This window comes from Staurois parvus, unplaced genomic scaffold, assembly GCF_062004578.1.
Source record: "Staurois parvus isolate SC_StPar_1 unplaced genomic scaffold, SC_StPar_1.0 ptg000315l, whole genome shotgun sequence".
NCBI classification, from domain to species: domain Eukaryota; kingdom Metazoa; phylum Chordata; class Amphibia; order Anura; family Ranidae; genus Staurois; species Staurois parvus.
The window spans coordinates 3,617,501-3,639,538 of NW_028318111.1; the positions used below are offsets into that span (position 1 = coordinate 3,617,501).

General features: G+C 40.4%; 1 protein-coding gene across 1 annotated transcript in view; it reads left to right on the forward strand.

Annotated features, from left to right (window-relative positions):
• Nucleotides 1-22,038, forward strand: part of ZRANB3 (zinc finger RANBP2-type containing 3) — a 427,423-nt gene that overhangs the window by 44,672 nt on the left and 360,713 nt on the right. The window contains exon 2 of the mRNA XM_089683596.1: nt 6,982-7,134. Coding sequence (XP_089539722.1) covers nt 6,989-7,134 — 146 coding nt within the window. The 5' untranslated portion in view covers nt 6,982-6,988. The remainder of the gene's footprint in view (nt 1-6,981; nt 7,135-22,038) is intronic.

Below are 22,038 nucleotides of genomic sequence, written 5' to 3' on the forward strand. Positions count from 1 at the left end.
TTAGTTATTATTTAGATTTTTTAAACTATTTTTACACTGTCCCTTTCATTTTTTGATCACTGTTACTGCTATCACAGGGAATGCAAATATCCCCTGTAACTTCAATGGATATTGTCATATATTCTTTTTTGAGAAATCTGGGGTCTATCAGAGTTTAGATATCTCCTCTGCCCTTACATTATCTAATCTCACCAAGATTGGTGTGATCAGATGCTTTCCCAATTTATAAATGATGCTGTTTATATCCTGCGAAACTGAAGTGATGAAATGCTCGTAGCTTCCGATTTCTTAGACTATAGAGATGATTGAAGTCATTCTGGTCTCTGACAAGCTCTATGGTAGCTGCAGGCATCATCCTGGTATAATCACTCAAAGTCCAGTGACGTACCAGTACATTGCTGGTCCATGTTGGGCATATATGTAACAGCAGAGAACACGGACATACAATGAATTGGCTCTGTGGATCAACATGACTGCAATTCATTCTTTTTTGTAATGCCCATGTTGAGGGTTAGGCCCAAAAGAGTTTTTTTAAATTCAGAAACCGTGATAGGTTTCCATGCGGATTGTCTGACGAGAGCTGAATTTGGGTGGGTGACCATGTATTGTTGCGTATAAATTGCCTTGGCCCACAATCAATTGGTATAAATCTTCCGTGAAAAACGGCAGAGGGGCTTAACGCTAGTGCTGGCAGCAAACAGGGCTGATTCTGCTAACTCTGCGTTTTTGTGGACACTATACAAAGAGGGCACTAGTATAGTTCTGTTCGTGATCAATATATTGATCTGTACAAACACTAAACTAGTAATGGCGGTGATCAACAACCTATAGCATGAGTGCGATAGTGTGCGGGCAATCTAATGCTAGCTGACCCTGGCTGGGAGGGACGCTTGCTGACCCGATGCTATCTGATGTTGCTATTGGCAGGAATACAGTGATCAGTGAAAAATTTTGTATACTGTCACTGTACTAATGGCACTGGCTGGGTGACTGGGTAATCAAAGGGTTAATAGTGGCGAACAAAGGATTAAATGTGCTAATCTAACACATGCGTGTAAAATGTAGTGGTACTTTTACTCCTGTCGTGTTCTCTCTTCTCTTCCTGGACTGACGGGTGGGGCAGTGGGGGGCGCAGGTGCGTTCACACCCTAAAATAGGAAGCGACGCATGATTACATTGCTTTGCCAAGAGCTGCAGCTCACCCGCAAAATGCGGATAAGCGGTTGGCAAGTAGTTAAAATAACAAAAAAACAAAGCAAATCTCTTTAAAAAAAAAAAAAAAAAAATTTAAAGTCCTAAACTCAGGACTCTGCATTCAGTGTATCTGATCTCCCGCAGTACTTGTAAATGCAATTATTTTAATAAATCTAAACTGCTAAATAACTTTTCTCATCAGCAGTATATAGCAGTCTTGTGACTACTATCCATGTCTAGCTGAGCACTGGTTAAAGCTTGTAGGAGGAGTTTTTATTCTGGTCTGACTGTCCTATGAGGCTGCATAACCCCTGACCTTCTGGCCCTTTGCTGATCACATGCACCTTCCCAAAGAAAAATAAAACCTCTCTAGCCATACACACTAAACTGAGCATGTGCAGAGTGACTCCTAGAGCTCTGTGCTATCAGCAGATGAATTGGGGACAGTAGAAGAAGGGGAGGATCAGAGAAGACAGGATAAAACAGCCTTTTTACACAATGTGGAGGATTAACCCATTGGGTTCCACAGTGAGTATAACCAGCATGCTTTGCTGCATATACAGACAGATTTTACTGTTGTGGGTTTAGTAACACTTAAATGTTTCACATCATGTTGAACTCGAGGACAGCACTAAATGTATGAAAGTTCTTGAAGGACAAAGGCTTTTTTTGTGTTTTGACGTAGAAATGTTGTAGTGTAGATTAATGCTGGTTATTGTTTCTGATCATACGCAGTCTTTCATATCAGATTTTTCTTGTGTGAAAAAAGTATGCATTAAACAGAAATCATTAGTTCTGTTAATGCGCAAGAAAAATTTTATAGTTGGTCGCTTCGGAAATTTTAATTTGGGAAGTCTGAATCGAATGTGGAAAGTTGTGTACACACTTTATGAAAATTAAACAAATGGTCCTTTTACAGAATTTGTCTTCCAATTTTTTATTTGTTAATTTTATTTTTGTTTTTGTGTGTACCCAACTTTAGACCATGGCTTCCAGCAAACCTACTTAGGCAAGGGTGGCATGACTGCACCTTCTTGTGGGATCCTGAGAAAGATGAAGAATCACATGCTAGAGAATCTTCTTGTGAGATTTAGAATCCTGGGCTTTCCCAGGAGCCTTTGGTGAGGTCCAGTGATGTCAACTTCGCCTAAACAAACCTTTATTTTGTACATTTTTTTTTTTCAAGTTCAAACATTTTATTGAATACATGACATTACATCACAAGCAGACCAGCATGTTTTCAAAGCAGCAAGATCGTCCTCGCAGGGAGTATAGTACATAGGATTACAAGTTACAACGATAGATATGTGATGCCGCCATTGATCCGCTAAGTGATGATGTCAACTAAATATCGAACGCTTAATGTAAATAAGAGGGAAAGGGAGAGAAGTAGGCAGGTGGTCTGGCACATCTCAGCCATGGCTTGGGGATTTGGTCGAGAGCTGACCAGTACCTGGTAGGTGAACTGAGGGTTTCAAGGAGATGGAAGGAAGAGGAAGAAGATCAGAGATGGTGGTTCCAGGAGTCAGGGGATCCTTAGAGTGCCAGGCAAATGTTTTATTATTTAGAGCTTTTATTGAGCATCCCCAAAACATTTTGAGAGTAATTGACATGTTACATGGATGAAATTCCACACTGCGTATTTTTAATAGGGGGTTGCAAAATGAGTTGACCTTGGATTTTCATGCAAAGCCCAATTGTAGCTAAAACATTTTATTTTAGTTAGAGTGGGGTAGGGGTATAACCTATGTCAGATCTTTATTTCTGTCTGTGTCATCAGTGGGAAGGATTTCCCACTTCCTGCACCAGTGACAGAGGTCACCAAGACAGGAGATGTGCAATGGAAATGTGTTCTATTTCTGCAATTAAGGCATACTGTACATTTCAACTGTTAGACCAGCTTGATATTTCATTCATTGTGATTGAAATAGAAACTTGTATGGTTGTTACACAAACCAAAATGTAATGCTTAGCTCTAGTCAGCTGTAAAAATTCGTAAGGCAGCCCCCAATCCCTGTACCAAAATGGTCAATTGTGTTTTTTTTTTGCTTAGTCCTTAATTCGTGTGAGCTTTCTCCCCACTGTACGAATGGTCCCTGGAAACTATTATTCTTCGTTTCACAAGGGGTAATTTCACCAAGTGATGGTATTTTGATTTTAGAAAGAGCTGGTGGGTTAAATGGCTTTTGCTGGCTTTTCTTGTCTTTCAAGGACTTGGTTGGTAATATCTCTCCAGTTAATGATTGTATTGCTCCCTCCATTGTAGAGTCTATCTCCTTTTCTTGCCATAAGAGGTTTCTGAATCCACCTCCTGCAGTATTTGTAATGTAGTTTTAATTATGCAACATTGAGAGGGAGATCCCCTCGCTGTGACTGTTGGGTGCACAGGTCTCATTACTAAAGTACCTGAGAGTTAAATCTGAACCAAGTGTGGTTCAACTTGCCAATATACAGTACCCAAAACTGAAATACTATCTGAATTTAATTTTTTTTGTGCTTTTTGGGTTTTCCTCCAGTTTTGATTTATATAGTGTGTATGTAAACATTTATTATATATAGCTATCTAATCTAGATATCAGGAATGTTTTTTAAATAATTCAATTTAAAGTACTACCCCCAGCACCACCTTTTCTGTTGGAGCCCTTCACTTCTTTTTGCTATTTTAATTTTCTTTATATATCATTTTTGTCTTATTAAGGTAATAGAAATAGCGCCACGGAAAAATATATATATAAACAAATCAATAAATAAGCTGCAAAGCCTAACCTATAAAACATATAGGGTGTGCAAAAAATGAGAAAAAACAGATTGCGCTAAATATGTGCAAATTAATATATATCAATCAAAATAGTATAAAAATAAAGTCCAACAAAAAAAAGTCCAAAGTGTTGTGATGTTTGAAAATACCAGTAGTGTTCAAAGCAAATATCACCAAGTGAATCCACCACCAAAATAGGTTATAATATGATCAGCATATTGCTCTGGTGAGTTTATTGAACCTATTTTGGTGGTGTATTCACTTGGTGATATTTGCTTTGAACACTACTGGTATTTTCAAACATCACAACACTTTGGACTTTTTGTTTGTTGGACTTTATTTTTATACCATTTTGATTGATATATATTAATTTGCACATATTTAGCGCAACCTGTTTTTTCTCATTTTTGTGTTATTGTCTGTGGTCTGGTAATATGACCCACAGGGGCTGATTTACTAAAACAGAAGAGTGCAAAATCTGGTGCAGCTCTGCATAGAAACCAATCATCTTCAAGGTTTTTTTTTTTTCTTTTCAAAGTTTAACTGAACAAGCTTAAGTGAGAAGCTGATTGGCTACCATGGACAGCTGCGCCAGATTTTTCATTCTACTGTTTTAGTATATCAACTGCCTAGTGTCCTCATTCTCCTCCTCTGTCTTCTAGCAAGTGGTGTTCAGTGCTGTAGAGAGTGGCCTTCTTTAGCAGTCTACCGTGAACAACTTGATGCCTGATTCTCTGTGGGTGTGACCCTGATTCTCAAGTGGGTTAAATTAGGCTGACCCTGTACCATGGAATATGTACTGGGGGCAGTGCTGGAACGTTGGGGGGGAGGGGGGTAAAATTTTTATTTTATTTTTATTAATAGTGGGTGGGTTAACTTTAAGAGTAAAGTGGTTGTAAACCTTTACATATACCCAGTGAAGTGACTGGCCTCAGGTGATACACAAATCCTCCTACATAAGCTGTACCTGTTTATCTGCAGTCTTTCCTTCTCTACATCTGTTCAAAGTCCATAATTTATAAGTCTTGTCTGAGCTTTGAGAAAAGGGGACTGAGAGCTGAAATTACACACTGCAGATCTCAGTGAAAAGAGCTCTGAGAGCTGATTGGACAGAAGGGATACACCTTCCTTCATACAGCACTCAGGAACAGATCTGATGCTGTCAATTACAGGCTGTGTGTTAGAGCTCCCTCCAATGTTATCTATTTTCTCTTGGTGTCAGGAAAACTTAACAGAAGTGATACATGCTGATAGCAGAGGAGTGAAGCAACAGACAGAAATGACACTTAGTGCTCTGGATTGAGACAAGTACACACTATTAAGGAATGTGCTTTGTTCATATTTCATGTCTGAGGTTTACAGGCATGTAGACTATTTAACAAAGAATATACTCTACATAAAGACTAAGGTGCTGATAGACCTGGTAGTTGTAAATGGAAACATGCGCTTTCTACTCTAATGCTTAGCAGTTGTGTGGTGCTGTTGCAAACTTGAAAGTTTGGTTTGATAAAATGTTCACTAATCTTGTAAATGGTGGGGGTTCATCAATGGCAGATGCGTTCAGTGCCAGTCACTGAGGTGAGAAACTCAAAAGATTGTTTCATTCCAAGTGCGGTGTTACATGGGGCTTTATACCAGGAGTGGACAAATTAATATGGGACTGCCTGTCAAATCCAATTGTTTTTGTTTTTTTAAAGCCAACTTCATTGACAACAATTGAAAACCCCAATAGTTATGTGCCAGCAGGGTGGATTTTATTCAAATCAAACTGATTTAAATCACGATTTAAATCACTAGTCAGTAAGGCTTGATATAAATCCTTGTTTTCTACATAAAGACTAATTCTTGCTGGTATAACTTTAATATGCAAGTAGATGAAGATTTTTAGAATAACAACTTTTCATATTAGTTTTTTTATCCCCAGTTTAATAGGTTAATCATTCATATTTGGACAACTTTTCTGTTATACTTAGGAAGGAGAAGAATAATCATTACCTTAATAACAATTTAAATAGATTTATTCAACTGAAACAATAACATTCCAGCATATGTGATTTGCTTAAACATCCATGTTTGTTAACTAATTTGGCTAAATAAAATATACAAATTTAAAAAACGTAGACTGTCAGCCCCTTCCTCCTCACACTTAGTTTCACTTTCTTCTCGTGCAGATCTATTCCACTCCAAACAATCAGAAAAATATTGTTTCTATTCTATTCACTGAACTTCTTGAAACTTAGCAGTGAAGGGGTTGATTCTGTATTCATAGGTTTGTAGAAGTTAGGATGAAGGTCTTTTTCTTAACTCTGTTCATGTTATAACATTTTTGCTGTGAAGAAGAGGCATGTGATCTCCGCTGAGTCAAATTCAGTTTTGAGAACTGCAAAAGTAAACCGAGCATCTGTGATAATATCTTGTAGGGAGAGAAACTGCCCAATAATCTTACAAAAACCTCTGGAAGAGCATGACATTGTGAATGGATTCATGGAATTTATTTACCAAAAAAATTAAACATTTACAGCCTTATTCTACATAATTAAAAAACTAATCTTTATTTCATGATGGAATAACCTTTGGATGGTAATATATTTTCCTCAAAAAGCATTTTATTTAAAAAAAAATCCGATTTTAAATAAAAAAAAATCTGATTTAAATAAAAAAAATCTGATTTTTTTTTTTTGATTTTTTTTTTTTTTTTTTTAAAAATCATTGATTTTTATCCACCCTGTGTGCCAGCTATAATTGGCTCCTGTGATTTATCCATGGCTATAGACATGAGATAGTTTTTCTGAAATCTGTCATCTCATATCCATGGGTCGATTAAATGGAAAGTTTGAAATGCAGACTTTTTTTTCCCAAAAATACTTTATTGTTATAAGAGAAGACAAAAAAGCATTTAGAGCATGTACAGCCATAGATCACAGTCAAAACATAGACATGACATGTTGCTTCCCGTTTCGCAGACGGGACAAATTGAAATGCAGACCTTTTAATTGAAATGCCACTGAAGATTTTCCTTTCCCTTATAGTAAAACAATGGCAAAGACAGAAAAAAAGCAAAAGGACTCAGTTTCACCTGCAAATGTGGACGAGCTTCTATCATATCTTCCTGACAAGCTGAAGGAGCGACTGTTGCATTTTCAGAAGGAAGGAGTTGTGTTTGCCCTGCATAGGGAAGGAAGGTAACAATTTTCTTTATATTAATAGGGGAAAGCAGCTTAATGGGGTTAAAGATGAACCAGCATGGCACTGCTAGGCACAGTGTGTTCACGTTGTTTGGCATTGTGAAGGTTAAACCTGGCTACATTCACTGCACCATTGGCGAATGCACGCTTTTATTCCACATTAAAAAGTTTTTTTTTTTTCCCTTTTTGTTTTGTTCGCCTGAATTCCCTCCTGATTGTTATGTAGAAGGCAAACTTTAACATCTCTTAAAACCCGGTAGTCCGACTGACAACCGTCCCTCCCTAATGGGTATGAAACAAGTTGTGGTTCCCCTTCGCTGCCCACTTGTTTCATCTTTATTCATCCACCGACATTTTCTAAGATCAAAACCTTTGTTTATTTCCTTTTCTTCCTTTTATTTTTTTTTTATATTTTAATTTTCTTATCATAGTAAACACATACATATCTTGTTGCCTGAAACAAACCTTTTACCAAGAAAATTTACAAGAGGATTTTGCTTTTTTTCAGTTCACGGGTTTCTGAGTAGATTTCTGTTTTGAATTTTTTATCTTTGGATGTATTCCTAGGTTTATGTTACTACTGCTTGATAGCTTGTTATTTTTTTTTTTGTGTCTAAGCTTTATTATGTAAATGTTACGGTTATTTGTTTTGTTTGGAGAGAGTTCTAGTTTGTGGTTTTTGATTATTAATTATGGATGTGGGATCTTCTTTAATATCCTGTTATAATTAATAATACGCTGGGAAAACAGCAAATTTTTGTAATATTGCTTTTATTTTTTTAGTTCTTCTGCTGTAAGGTGTTTTGTTAATTAAAGTTTATCTCTGACAGAGTAATCCGTTTCCCAAAGGTTAATAACGGTGATAATTTTTCAACATGGTCCATAAAATAAAAGGCAGTGCTAATTTTTCTGGAAAGGAAAAAAGTTAACCCATTTAGATACGTGGAAAGCTTCCTGTCCTGTGCCTTGGCTCAGTATTCAGTGTATGAAGGCCTGGAGACTCTACTTTAAGGCCCCTTTCAGACTGAATCCTTACTGATCAGCAGGGGATCAAATTTGAGCAGAGTGGGTGAATGACAGGTCAGTGTCAGCTCAGTTTATGCAGAATGGACACAGACAGAGCCTGCTCTGCTCTATGGATGGCCAGACTCTGCTGTCTGTTTACACGCAACTACCCTATGATCTGATCCACCTAAACAGAAGAGGATAGATCCCCCTTCTAAGTTTTTTTGAATGGACTGGATTGGACCTGGAGGTAGACAGGTGTAAACTAACACAAGTCCATTTACATCCACGTGTCCATAGGGGTGAATGGACCATCCGATCACATCTGCCTGAAAAACTGACATGCGGACTTAGTTGGACCCGCTGTGTGAAAGGGGCCTTAATCAGGGGTCACCAAGCTTTCTAAGAAAAGGGCCAGATTACGTCCTTCAGACTTTAGTGGGGTTGGACTGTGGTCAGCGGGAGTAGAAAATGCTCTGTGTCAGTGGGATTAAAGAATGTATTTCAGGCACTTGTATAGCTCCATCAGTTTATGCAGCGCTTTTACATATACATTGTACATTCACATTAGTCCCTAACCCTCAAGTAGCTTACAGTCTAATGTCCCTAACTCACATTTATAGATACACACATACTAGGGCCAATTTTGAAGCCAATGAACCTACCAGCATGTCTTTGGAGTATGGGAGCAAACTGGAGTACCCGGAGTAAATCCATACAGGCACAAGGGAGAACATTCAAACTCCAGGCAGGTATTGCTAAGGTTTGGATTTGAACCAGTGACCCTAGTGCTGCTTGGCAGAAGTAATGCCTCAGGCATAGTTGTCAGTGGGAGTAAGAAAATCACATAGTGCCTGTGGTCAGTAGGAGGACGAACAGTACCCAATTGTTGGTGTCAGTGAGAGAAATAATGCCCCATTGTTTGTGTCAGTGGGAAGAATAGTGCCCCATTGTTGGTGTCTGTAGAAGGAATAGTACCCCATTGTAGGTCTCTATGGGGTAAATGGTGCCCTATTGTTGGTGTCATTGGGAGCAAAAGTGACTCCTCACTGGTGTCCCGGGCGCAATAGTGCCTCCTCACTGATGTCCCGGTAGGAATCGTGCCTCCTCACTGGTGTCCCGGTAGGAATCGTGCCTCCTCACTGGTGTCCCGGTAGGAATCGTGCCTCCTCACTGGTGTCCCGTTAGGAATCGTGCCTCCTCACTGGCGTCCCGTTAGGAATCGTGCCTCCTCACTGGTGTCCCGTTAGGAATCGTGCCTCCTCACTGGTGTCCCGGTAGGAATAGTGCCTCCTCACTGGTGTCCTGGGAGGAATAGTGCCTCCTCACTGATGTCCTGGGAGGAATAGTGCCTCCTCACTGATGTCTGGGGAGGAATAGTGCCTCCTCACTGATGTCCGGGGAGGAATAGTGCCTCCTCACTGATGTCCGGGGAGGAATAGTGCCTCCTCACTGATGTCCGGGGAGGAATAGTGCCTCCTCACTGATGTCCGGGGAGGAATAGTGCCTCCTCACTGATGTCCGGGGAGGAATAGTGCCTCCTCACTGATGTCCGGGGAGGAATAGTGCCTCCTCACTGATGTCCGGGGAGGAATAGTGCCTCCTCACTGATGTCCGGGGAGGAATAGTGCCTCCTCACTGATGTCCGGGGAGGAATAGTGCCTCCTCACTGATGTCCGGGGAGGAATAGTGCCTCCTCACTGATGTCCGGGGAGGAATAGTGCCTCCTCACTGATGTCCGGGGAGGAATAGTGCCTCCTCACTGATGTCCGGGGAGGAATAGTGCCTCCTCACTGATGTCCGGGGAGGAATAGTGCCTCCTCACTGATGTCCGGGGAGGAATAGTGCCTCCTCACTGATGTCCGGGGAGGAATAGTGCCTCCTCACTGATGTCCGGGGAGGAATAGTGCCTCCTCACTGATGTCCGGGGAGGAATAGTGCCTCCTCACTGATGTCCGGGGAGGAATAGTGCCTCCTCACTGATGTCCGGGGAGGAATAGTGCCTCCTCACTGATGTCCGGGGAGGAATAGTGCCTCCTCACTGATGTCCGGGGAGGAATAGTGCCTCCTCACTGATGTCCGGGGAGGAATAGTGCCTCCTCACTGATGTCCGGGGAGGAATAGTGCCTCCTCACTGATGTCAGTGGAAGCTATAGTGCCCCATTGTTGGTGTCAGTGGAAGCTATAGTGCCTCATATCAGTCAGAGGAATGGTGTCCAAAGGTTGCAGGTAAAGACATGAAAAGGGCTGCAGTTTGCACACCACTGCTCTAACCATTTTTCTCTGGCCATAGGGAACAACCTAAGTGCTGGCATCAGCTGGCATTTGTTTGCTTGAAATTGGTTTTGCATTTCCATACAAGTATATGGGAATGCAAAACCCTGTTGAATGTTACATGACTGGCCAGAAGTCCGCTAAAGTTAGTGGTGCTGTGTTTTTGTTTTTTTAATTTGTTTTTTTAATTAATTTGCAGCTTACTAATTCTTAGATATGATAGCTACATTTGTTTTCTTTTTTAGGCTTTCTTTCTTCTATTTTTATCTGGTCATCCAGCCAGTAAGTCTGTTGTTTTTCAAAAGAACAAGCGGTCCTACAGATATATCAAATTACAGGGATTATACAAACCATTTAACACTGACAGGGTTGCTCACAATGATCAGCGTTTATTTGTGTAAAACCTTTATCCCAAAAGGAACAAAACTGTTCGCTGTAACTGCTATTTTAACTAATAAAGTATTAGCTGGAGTTTGGCTTCAATTTGTTAGTGTATTCAAATCTTCTAGTACATCTAATACTCCCCACCCTCCAGGCTAACAATCCAGCTGTTAAAAAAGCTGCCTCCTGTGATCCGTCATTTCCAGTGGAGTCATCTAATACAGGAAGTGTATTTCTGGCCACAATATCAGTTGACAACCGAGGAGGGAAAAAAGCCTAAAAAATAGAAAACTAATGAAGCCACCACATCTAAGTGATTGATAAGCTGCAATATTTTGCGTTTTTTGGGTTTAATACCACTTTAAGGTAAAACACTTTACTACCTGTGCTTGTCCCCCTGTCCATAAACACGTGTCTCCATGTCGCCGCACCAACCATGTCTCCAGCTTTCATAGGAGACACTGAGAGCAGCGGAACCATGGGATCCTTGCTGCCATCAGTCAGACTTTTGTTAGGAGGGAAGGCAGAGCATGGCTTACAGGAGCGGTGTGTCTTAATGAATGCACGCAGTCTAGCTCGGGGGCACGCATGCACTTGTGCCTCCTTAGCACATGGCTTGCTACAGGAGGCACTTGGAGGCAGAAGAAGCTGACCAGGCCAGCCAGGGACTGCCAATAGAGGAGGAGAGCAACCTTTCTGTGCATTATCATTGCACAGAACAGTACGTATTACCTCTTTTCTATTTTAAAAAATGGCCTTTAGTATCACTTAAAAGTAGTTGTAAACCCCCACATATACCCAGTGAAGTGACTAGCCTCAGGTGATACACAGATATTAAACAAATTCTCCTATGTAGGTTGTACCTGTTTATCTGCAGTATTCTCTTTTCTACATCTGTTCAAAGTATTGAATTTATAAAGCTTGTCTGAGAGTTAAGAAAACAAGCAGCAGAGAGATGAAATTACACTTTGCAGGGATCAGTGATGAGAGCCCCCTTTACACAGCTCACAGGAACAGAGCTGAGTCTGTCGTCTTCTGGAGGTCCCTACCCTGTCACCATCTTTCTTTTGGTGTCAGGAAAATTTGTCAGAAGTGACTCTGATACTGATAGCAGAGGAATGAGGCAGAAGACATGACACTTGAGACAAATCCACACTATAGAAGCATAAGCTTTGTTGATATTTTATGTCTGAGGCAGGGGCGGACTGACCATTCGAGCACTCAGGCACTGACCGAGGGCCCGGGGTCAGTAGGGGCCCCATGAAATGCCCCTTGTACCCTTTATAGGCTTTTTTTGGGTGTGCTTTGAGTGTGGGCAAGGACACAGGGGCCCCATGATCCCCTATTGCCCGGGGGCCCCATGAGTTGTCAGTCCGCCCCTGGTCTGAGGTTTACAACCACTTTAAGGTATATATTAGGTGAATTAAAAAAAGGTGGGTGGGAGCTGCTGAAAGTGGGCATCTAGAAAGCATCATGAAAGCAACGAGTGTCTACCGTGTATAACCCGGGGTTAAAGGTTTTAGCTGTTTTATTGTTGTTCTGACTCAATTGTTTTTCTTTTCGTACAATTTTTAAATGAAAGAAAAATATTGGAAACATATTTCCATGGTCTTGTAATTTCCAAAGGTTTTACTTGAGAAAAGAGAACTTGAAACTCGGACACTGGCTACTGTGCCCACGCAGGGGATGAAAAGTCACTACACATAAAAGAAATGAGCGTAATAGCAATAATAAAATTATGTTTCAACAAAAAAGAACAATTGGCTATGCTTCTTCTGTAACATAAAATCAATGATTAATAAAAAGAGGAGATGGTTGAGGTGGTTCAATATGAGGAGCTATAGAATCTCCTCTGTATCTTATCAATAATGTAACCTTAGAACTTTAAAGCTGTGGTTCCCAGACTTGTATCTCCATAATGATCCAGCAACCATTGCTAAGTATTTAAGAAAGTCTCTGTGGAGTCAGTTTGTATTGCAAGAATTTTGCTCAGAGAGCCCTATGGAGTTAACCCATTAAATACAATAAGGTGGTTATGGTGCATTTTCATGCGTGTGTTCCGGTAGCTATTGTTTGGCCAGCCTGTGAAACAGAAAATGTATCCATAGAGGTTTGTTGCCTAAACAAACTGCAAGGACTCTTGGGGTGAACTCTATTCTCTCTGAACAACCTGTATTCATAATGTATTAGAGGATTAAATGCACAGTGCTATTTGGAGCAAATATGTCTATCAATCTGTCGAGCTATAGCAGTCATTTGTTTTGAATTTTGGATTTGTTCCCATTCAATATTAACTTTGGAACTGTTAAACTTTGATATATGTTCTCTTTCTTGCATACAGCACAAGGTGAGGAAAACGCTCACTATAGTAGATATCCAGTGACATCAAATAGAGTGATCTATTATAGTGGTGCTCCGAAATGAAAATTCTGGTGCTGAAACCGAAACCAAAAATTCAAAATGCACTTTTGATTAAAAAAAAAATATATATATCCCAATTTTTTTATAAAATATGAAAGAGGATGTTACGGTGAGTAAATAGATACCCAACATGCCACGCTTTAAAATTGCGCACGCTCGTGCAATGGCGTGAAACTGATGCTTTAAACATTTCTACAGGTTAGCAGTGTAAAGTTAGAGGAGGTCTAGTGTGAGAATTTTTGCTCTTGCTCTGACGTTTGTGGAGATAACTCACGTGTGTGGTTTGAAGTTTGAACACCGTTTACATATGTAAATATGTGGGCATGGCCTACATATGCGTTCACCACTTTGTGCGAGCACGGGAGGACAGGGGCACTTTAAACTTTTTAACAAAATTTATTTAATGTATTTTTTTTTTTTTGCACTGTTCCTTGAAAAAATTTTATTCTTATCACAAGAAATGCATGCATCGCTTGTGATAAAAATAATTAGTGACAGGTCCTCTTTATGGAGAGTTATGGGGTCAATAAGACCTCACATCTCTCCTCCACAATGTAAAGCATTAGATAAAAAAAAAGGATTGATCTAGTGCTTTAAAAAAAAAGGCCCTAACGGGAAGTGACATTGCTTCTGTCCTCCAAGGGCATAGATATGTGTGGTGGCTATCTTTCCTTCACACATCTCTATGCCCAGCACCGGGATCGATGGTTTCTCATGTAAGGCTGAACTACCGAGCGGCAGCGGGTGGGTGGTGGCGAGGGGCGGGGTTTTTTTCAGCACCTGTATCGGTGCTTTTTTCCATTTCAACCGATGGAGAAAGGGGTGTTTTTTGCCAAAAACGTTTTGGCCACCGAAATTTCGGTGCATCCCGAATCTATTTATATACACTCTTTCCTATTTTTGGCTTATAAGTGATTGCACTCTGATTGATTTGGACTACTATATATCAACTATAGACACTTGGTGGCTGTGACTAGAACCAGGTTTTTGGTCCATTTTAGCTTTTTGGAAATTTACCTTGCAAAATTTGAATTTATCATCTTCCCTCAGTGGGTTCAAAACTGTCCAAATAAGACTTTTTCTTTTTTTAGTTGCACTTTATATGTACATTTTAAATGGAAAATTTTTTAAGTTCATAATTTTTAACAATTTGCAAAATTTTAATTTAAGGTTTTTTATTTTCTGGTGGCTACATTCTACTACCTACCCCTTTAATTAATAATCTCCCTTTTTAGTTTTTAATTGTAGCCTAAAGTGCTGTGAAAAATACTTTGCTCGTCATCTGTTTTTGAATTTCTTTAGATCGTGGCATGATGTGTTGCTTTTTGAGATCTTGTAGTGAGCTTCACTTTGTCAGACAGGTTCTATTTAAGCGATTTCTGGATTCAACAGGTCTGACAGTAATCAGGCCTGGGTGTGGCTGGTGAAATTTAACTCTGTTATCCAAAACGTGGTCAATCACAGTTCATTCATGATTTAGCAAAAAAAAAAAGGGGGGGGGGGGCAATTACTTTTTCACACAGGGCCAAGCAGGTTTGGACAGCTTTTTTCCCTTAAGTGAAATTCTCATTTAAAAATTGCATTTTGTATTTACATGGGTTATCTTGTGTAATATTAAAATTTGTTTGATATGATTTAAACGTGACAAATTCTGAAAAAAAAAACGGGGCAGAGGCAAATACTTTTTCACAGTACTGTATATTCCTTCTGGGGAAATTCACCCTCAGCTTATATCTTGTGTAGATTCTCTTTTTCAATTTGTCCTTGTAACCATTATTTCCAGCAGTGGTGCACTGAAATGAAAATTCTGGTGCCGAAACCGAAAATTCAGGATGCACTTGGCTGAAAACCGAAACCAAAATGGACAGTTTTTAAAAATTAATATATTTTGGAACTAAATACACTTTAATGATTAAAACCCCTCCCAAAAAACCACAATATATACCCCACTTTTTTTGGAAAATATGAATGAGGATGTTACGCCAAGTAAATAGATACCCAACATGTCATGCTTTAAAATTGCTAATGCTTGTGGAATGGCGTCAAACTATGGTACTTAAAAATCTCCATGGGTGTCGCTTTAAAACTTTCTACAGGTTAGCAGTGTTAAGTTACAGATGAGTTCTAATGCTAGAATTATTGCTCACATGTGGTTTGAACACCATTTACATATGTGGGCATGGCCTACATATGTGTTCACCACTACGTGCGAGCATGGTGGGACGGGGGCGCTTTAAACTGCATATAAAAAAATCACAAAAATAGCCACAGCACTTCCCTACTTTATTACGCTTGAGGTGATTGTAGCCGTATTAGTGCACTTGCGATAGAAACAAAAAATATCACAGACAGTACTCAATTGTTCCCTACTTTATTAAAAACTAAGAAAAAATGTTGGTTTTATATATACTTTAATCTGTTTAAATCCGAAATATACTCGCTCTCACTCTAGTGTTGTGGTGTCTTGGTGCCCCTTGCTGACATCTTTGACTGGTCCACTTCCTTTGGCTGTTTTTGTTGTCTGGGCTGAAATTTCAGTCCTGTGCAAGTGTGAGAGTTCATTCAACTCAACATTTTAGAAATTGCAAGTACAGGAGCGGACAGGCAGTAAGTAACTTTAATTCAGAAGAAACATAGTATGTCTCTTGTTTATTAAAAATCCTGCCTGCTTCCAGGTTTGTTTCTGCATGGATTCTTTTATATACCTTTTCTTGTATCCACTGTGACGATTTTTCTGCTCTGCTATAATTGGATCGATATTTATCAGGACCTTCATTTTTTTTCTTTAACCCCTTTACGCCGGCCGCACACAAATGTGCGGCCTTCCGGGGTCTGGGCCTAGACGCGGAGCGGCCGCACATTTGCGTTCATGTACCAAAAACATAGGTGCTGAGAGCGTGCACCCTGTGTGCTCCCAGCACACATGTGCAGTACTCACGGAAAGGTCCCGGTCCGCTCTTTCGAGCGGGACCTTTCCCGATCATGTGACCAGTGTGATGACGCGTCACGGCGATCACATGATCCCTAAACCACGCCCCACCCACCTTGCCTTTCGGCATCTGAGACTCTTAAAGGGCCGGGAGGCGCCGACGGGAAGGGGTTAACCACTTCCAGTCCAGACACTTTTACCCCCTTCCTGTCCATGCCAATTTTCAGCTTTCAGTGCTATCACACTTTGAATGACAATTGCGCGGTCATGCAACACTGTACCCATATGAATTTTTTAGCATTTTTTTTGAGACAGATAAAGCTTTATTTTGGTGGTATTTATTCACCACTGGGATTTTTTTTTTTTTTAAATTAAAGTCCAAACATTTTGAAAAAAAGTGTTTTTCTTATAAAATTTTGCAAATAAATAGTATTTCATCATAAATCTTGGCCAAAATTTATTCCATTCTCTTTTTAGTAAAAAGAAAATAACCCAAATTAGTTTTATAACCAAAATTTTATAATTTTTAAACTTTTTATTTTTATTTTTATATATTATTATTTGCGCTTTTTTTTTTACATACTGTCACCCTAGCAGTACCATGGTGACACTGTACTACTTGTGGGGGTGATGAAGAATTTTTTCTTTGTACTGATTGCTTTTACACCCACAAAGACTGTAAAAGCAATCATTTCTCCTTCTGTCTTGCTGCATTCTTGCAGCCATTGAGAACTACTGTGAGAGCTGTGATTGGTCACAGCTTGTCACATGGTAAAAGGCTGTTGTGAATAGCTTTGTACCATGTGACCTCTGTGATCATTCACAGATTTCACACGTAGTAAGCAATGATGTCAGAAGTGACATCTTGCTAACTTTTATTCATGTGATCACTGATTGACCGTACGACGATCGGTGTTCCACTGTGTCCGGAGGACACAGCGGGCACTGGATTGCGGCGCTGCGCGCTCCCAGGGAGCGTGCACAAGCAGGGTGCAGGGAGGTCGTTTATAAACGGCCATCCGACCCTGCACTGCCACCGTCTGGCCGCTGTATATACAACGGCCGGAAGGGAGGTGGTTAAGAAAACTATTAAAAGAAACTGGATGAAGATTGTGTGTTTTTTTTAAGTTTGTTAAACTATTTTATGATTTGCATTGGGCTTCTGTATTCTTTCGTTCACTTTGAATTAGCATACCCATAATGGGTTTTTGTAAGTTAGATGATATCTAATATTGGTGTTTTGAGAGATATTTCCTGTTAAAGCGGACTTCCAGCCGACCCTTTTTTTCTTTTAACTTTTGCTCACCTTTAGATGGTATCTGCACATTTCAAAATCTTACCCATCCAGCGGATCCAGTGTTGTCCCGCTGAGATCCTCTCATGCCTGGCCTCAGCTCTTTCCAGCGTTGCCATCTTCTTTCTGATGCCCTTTAGAGGCTCACTGGCTCTTCCTGGTTCAGTGCGTGGACCTCTCAATGATGTGCTGATAGGCCCTCCCCTCATCCTTTCCGCTATCAAAGGCTATGCCTCCTGGAATATGTGACATACATATCCCGGGAGTCACAGTGGGCAGAGTACGTGTCATTCTCCTAAGGCAAATGACGTGCTCGGGGAGGTAGGGCTAGAAATTTTTCTAAGAAAAAAAAAAGTAAAAAAAAAAAAATCTCCGCAATCCATTTATGGAGTGGAGCGAAGTTGCAGAAGAAGCTAAAGGTCCACTTTAAGTATTTAAATATTTGGTTAGCGATACTTATGACTGCCTGTCGGTTGTAGAAGTGGACTTAATTACTACACCAAATAAATTGATTTATAGGTATTTACAAAGATGTAACTATGAAAGTTGATAAGACTATTGCATTGTCAGACCAAGAGCAGGGAATAGAGATCTAAAATAGTAAATTAGGTAAGTGAGATTATTACAGTTAGTCACAACAACTTCTCAAAGGAGACATTATAACTGTGTGGTAAGTTGGGCAATTGTGAGTTTATCTGTTTGAGTGATTTCTCTAGGACGTAATTAAAGTGGAAGTTCAGGCAAAACCCAACTAAGGCTAAACCTACTCACACCCCCATTCTAAGCAGTGTTAATTTCATCTGTGAAAATATTTTAGTTGACAAAATTAACATTGTGTTAGTCAACTAAAATACGACTAAAAATAAAATGGTGTTTGGACAAAAGACTATGACTAAAACTAAATAGAAATTTGAAGTCAAAATTACTCTGATTCTATGCCTATCCTAATCAACCCTATAAAGAAAAGAACTGTTTCCTTACCTATTCTGAAGTTGCACCAGTCCAGACTGCAGTGGGGGCTTCTGTGTACAGGAGAGTTCGCCGACAAAGGCTGGAAATGCCTGGGAGATCACTTCACCCATAGACTTACTATGGGGCAGCTGTTGTCTGCTGCCTCTGCTCTACACAGAAGCTACAGCTGATCATGGGACCGGACCAAAGCAACTTCAGAACAGGTAAGTATACACATCTTTTCATTACAGGATTAGATAGTATAGCCTTAGAATGTAGTAAGAGTAGGTTAAGCCTTAGTTTTTTTTTTTCGTTTTTTTTTTTTGCGTGCTAGTTTCATATCAAAAATGAAGAGGTTACGAAAATTCTTGTACGACAGAATACAACTTTGAAAATTTTGTATTATATTTTAGTGTACACTGAGCATGTTCGGTCTTAGTCTTCCAATTTTTGTTTTATTCAGATAAATATTGTACTGATTAAATGAAAATCATTCCTTTTGGTATCGTATGAGAAAAATTTTTGTTTTGTCCCTTCAAATAATTTTGCATGATCTGTTGTGAAAGCTCTCGAAAGCTGTGTACTAACAATCAGTTTATCGTACAGTTGCTTCGAAACTGGTATTTTTCTAATCATGTGTACTTGGCATGAGAGTGAAGATCACATCACCACAACTTTAGTACTGGAGAATGATCAGGTACCAAAGAGTAGCAGAAATGGTTTGGAAGTTTTTTTTTTTTTTTTTCTGAGTAATTTTAAAAATACAAATGGAAAGCTGTAGAAGAGTACAAGTAATGATTAAATACAGTCATGGCCAAAAATGTTGGCACTCCTGCATTTCTATCAGATAATGCACCGCTTCGCCCAGAAAAGTGTTTGTTATGATCCGCCAGGTGGTGCCTCTGGCTGCCCACTTGACAGACCTACCCAAAGCGTGGACTCTAAGTCCCGGTCTGTGCTTTCACCAGGGCACCTGATGGTGGGGATGGACTTGAAACAGACCAGGACCAGGTCACGACCTCTGAGCAGGCCCACCAGTGGCAGGGGGAACCTCCGGGGATGTATTGGTACCGGGAGAGCCAGATGTCAGGAGGACGGCAGGACCTAGCAGGATGGATCACGAGTAGTGGTCCCGTGGGGTAGTTGAGGTACAGAATCGGCAGGCGGAAAATCGTCGGGTCACACGCAGGGTCAGCAGGATAAGTCAGTCCGTAGAGAGGTCAAACAAGCCGGGGGTCAGGATGGGAGAAGGCTGAGTAGTCAGGAACAATCCGGGTCAAACGCAGGAGAAGGCAGAGTAGTCAGGACAATCCGGATCAAATACAGGAGAAGGCAGCGTAGTCAGGGTCAATCAGGGTCAAAAACACAGGTACAGGACTCAGGAACTCAGATAGACCTTGCGGTGATCAGTGACAGTGCAGGGCATCTTTAAATATTGCGCCCTGCACTGTCATTGGCCGCCCAGGACGCGCCCCCGGGCTGTCATTGGCCGCCCGAGGCGCGTCCGTGGCTCCCACTGCGCATGCACGGCGTCCTGTCATCCGCGGCTCGCCGGGACCTGGTGCTTGTGTCCCGGCGTGAGCCGTCGCCAGCGCGTATGCGCCGGCCAACAGGACGCCGCGATCCCTGACAGTGTTGCAATTACAAATGGTTAAGCATTTTCATTGTTTCTTTTTTTTGGATTGGAATGACACAGAAACGTGAGAAAAACAAAAAGCATGGAGAAGAGAGAGCAGCAAAGAATTGTCTAAGGATTTGAGAACAAAAATAGTGGAAAAGCATGGACAATCTCAAGGTTATAAGTCTGTCTCCAGAGATCTTAATGTTCTTGTGTCCACTGTGCACAACATTGTCAAGAAGTGGCTTTTGTCAAGACTGTAGGTTATCTCTGGACATGGATGAAAAAGAAAAGTTGATCAAAGATTGCAAAGAAGGATTGTTCGAATGGTGAATTAAGAACTTCGATCGACTTCCAGACAAATTCAAGGTGACCTTCAGGCACAGGGTACAACTGTGTCAGTCTGCACTATACATCAACATCTGAATAAAAAGGGGCACTTTGGTAGGAAACCCAGGAGGACCCTGCTGCTGACACAGAAACATAAAGAAGCCAGATCGGTGTTTGCCAAAATTTACCTGAGGAAGCCAAAATCCTTTTTGGTGAATGCTGTTACCTGACGAAACAAAATTACAGATTTTTTTTTTTTGTAAAGCCCATCATTCTACTGTTTTCAGAAAAAGCAATGAGGCCTTTAAAGAAAAGAATACAGTCCCTACAGTCATATTTGGTGGAGGTTCACTGATATTTTGATGTTGCTTTCCTGCTTCAGGCACTGCATATGTACATGGCATTATGAAATCTGAAGACTACCAAAGAATTCCGGAGTGCAATGTAGGGCCCAGTGTCAGAAAGTTTGGTCTCTGTCAGAGGTCATGGGTCTTACAGCAGGGCAATGATCCAAAGCACACATCAAAAAGCCCAGAGTGTAGATCTAAATCCCATAGAGCACCTGCGGAGAGATCTCAAAACAGTTGGAAAAAAGAACCCTTCCAATCTGAGAGATCTGGAGAAGTTGGTGTAAGAACAGTGGTCCAAAATTCCAGTAGAGAGGTGTAAAAAAACTAATTGATGGTTACAAGAAGCAATTGATTTCAGTTATTTTTTCCAAGGGGTATGCTACCAAATATTAAATTGAGGGTGCCAATAATTTTGTCCAGTCAATTTTTGGAGTTTTGTGTGGAATGTGTCAGATTTGGCTTTTTGTTTCTCCACTTTTGTGGGTTGTACCAATACAGTTAAAAGAAATAAACATGAGAATACTTAACCATTTGTAATTGCAACAATTTTCTGGGTGAAGTGGCGCATTATCTGGCAGAAATGCAGGGGTGCCAATATTTTTGGCCATGATTATATCTTCCATGAATAGTAGCAATGTGAAATTTCTGACAAAAAGATGAAAATCCCTTTCTGAGATGGCCATCTCAACATATACGCCATGCAGAACAAAGCATGGTAAGTTGGTAATGGGGAAAAGATTAGCTTCATGGAACCTATAGGCAATATCGGTGCCTAGTCCTTTGCCCTTTACCTACCTTTTTTGGGCACAGCTTTTATAGTTCGGTTCCTCTTTAGATATTTTCTCTTCTTAAATGTGTGCCGTGCGATGATTAAAAGGGGATCAAGGCTGAGTTTCCCTTTTTGACTGATGTAGTGTAAACCCCCAAGGTTTACCATTACCTCACAGGATTCTCCTGATTGACTGCAATTGGGTCTCCAAGAGATTCATGCTTTCTTCTTGCCCCAGTTGCGTACAAGCAGAAACATTTTTCAAATCATGCTCATTAAAGGTCCCTGAAGACCAGAACTGGAACTGTTGCCGAATGACAATAATACTGCATGAGCTGATAATGATTAATAAGCTGACTCATAAACTCTGCAGGTTGGTAAAGGCTCCACTGTTTATCAGTTTTTTGCTGTTCTTTGTTAATTTAAAGGAATATAAGCAAATGATATAACATTTGCAAAGTGCTAAACTGACCTCATGATATAACACTAATCTTGTTCCAGTAAAACAGCAGCTGTCTGCCTTTGTTGGCACAATAAGGTCCTTGAGCGTACCTTTACCACTAATGTGTATCTCTGCAA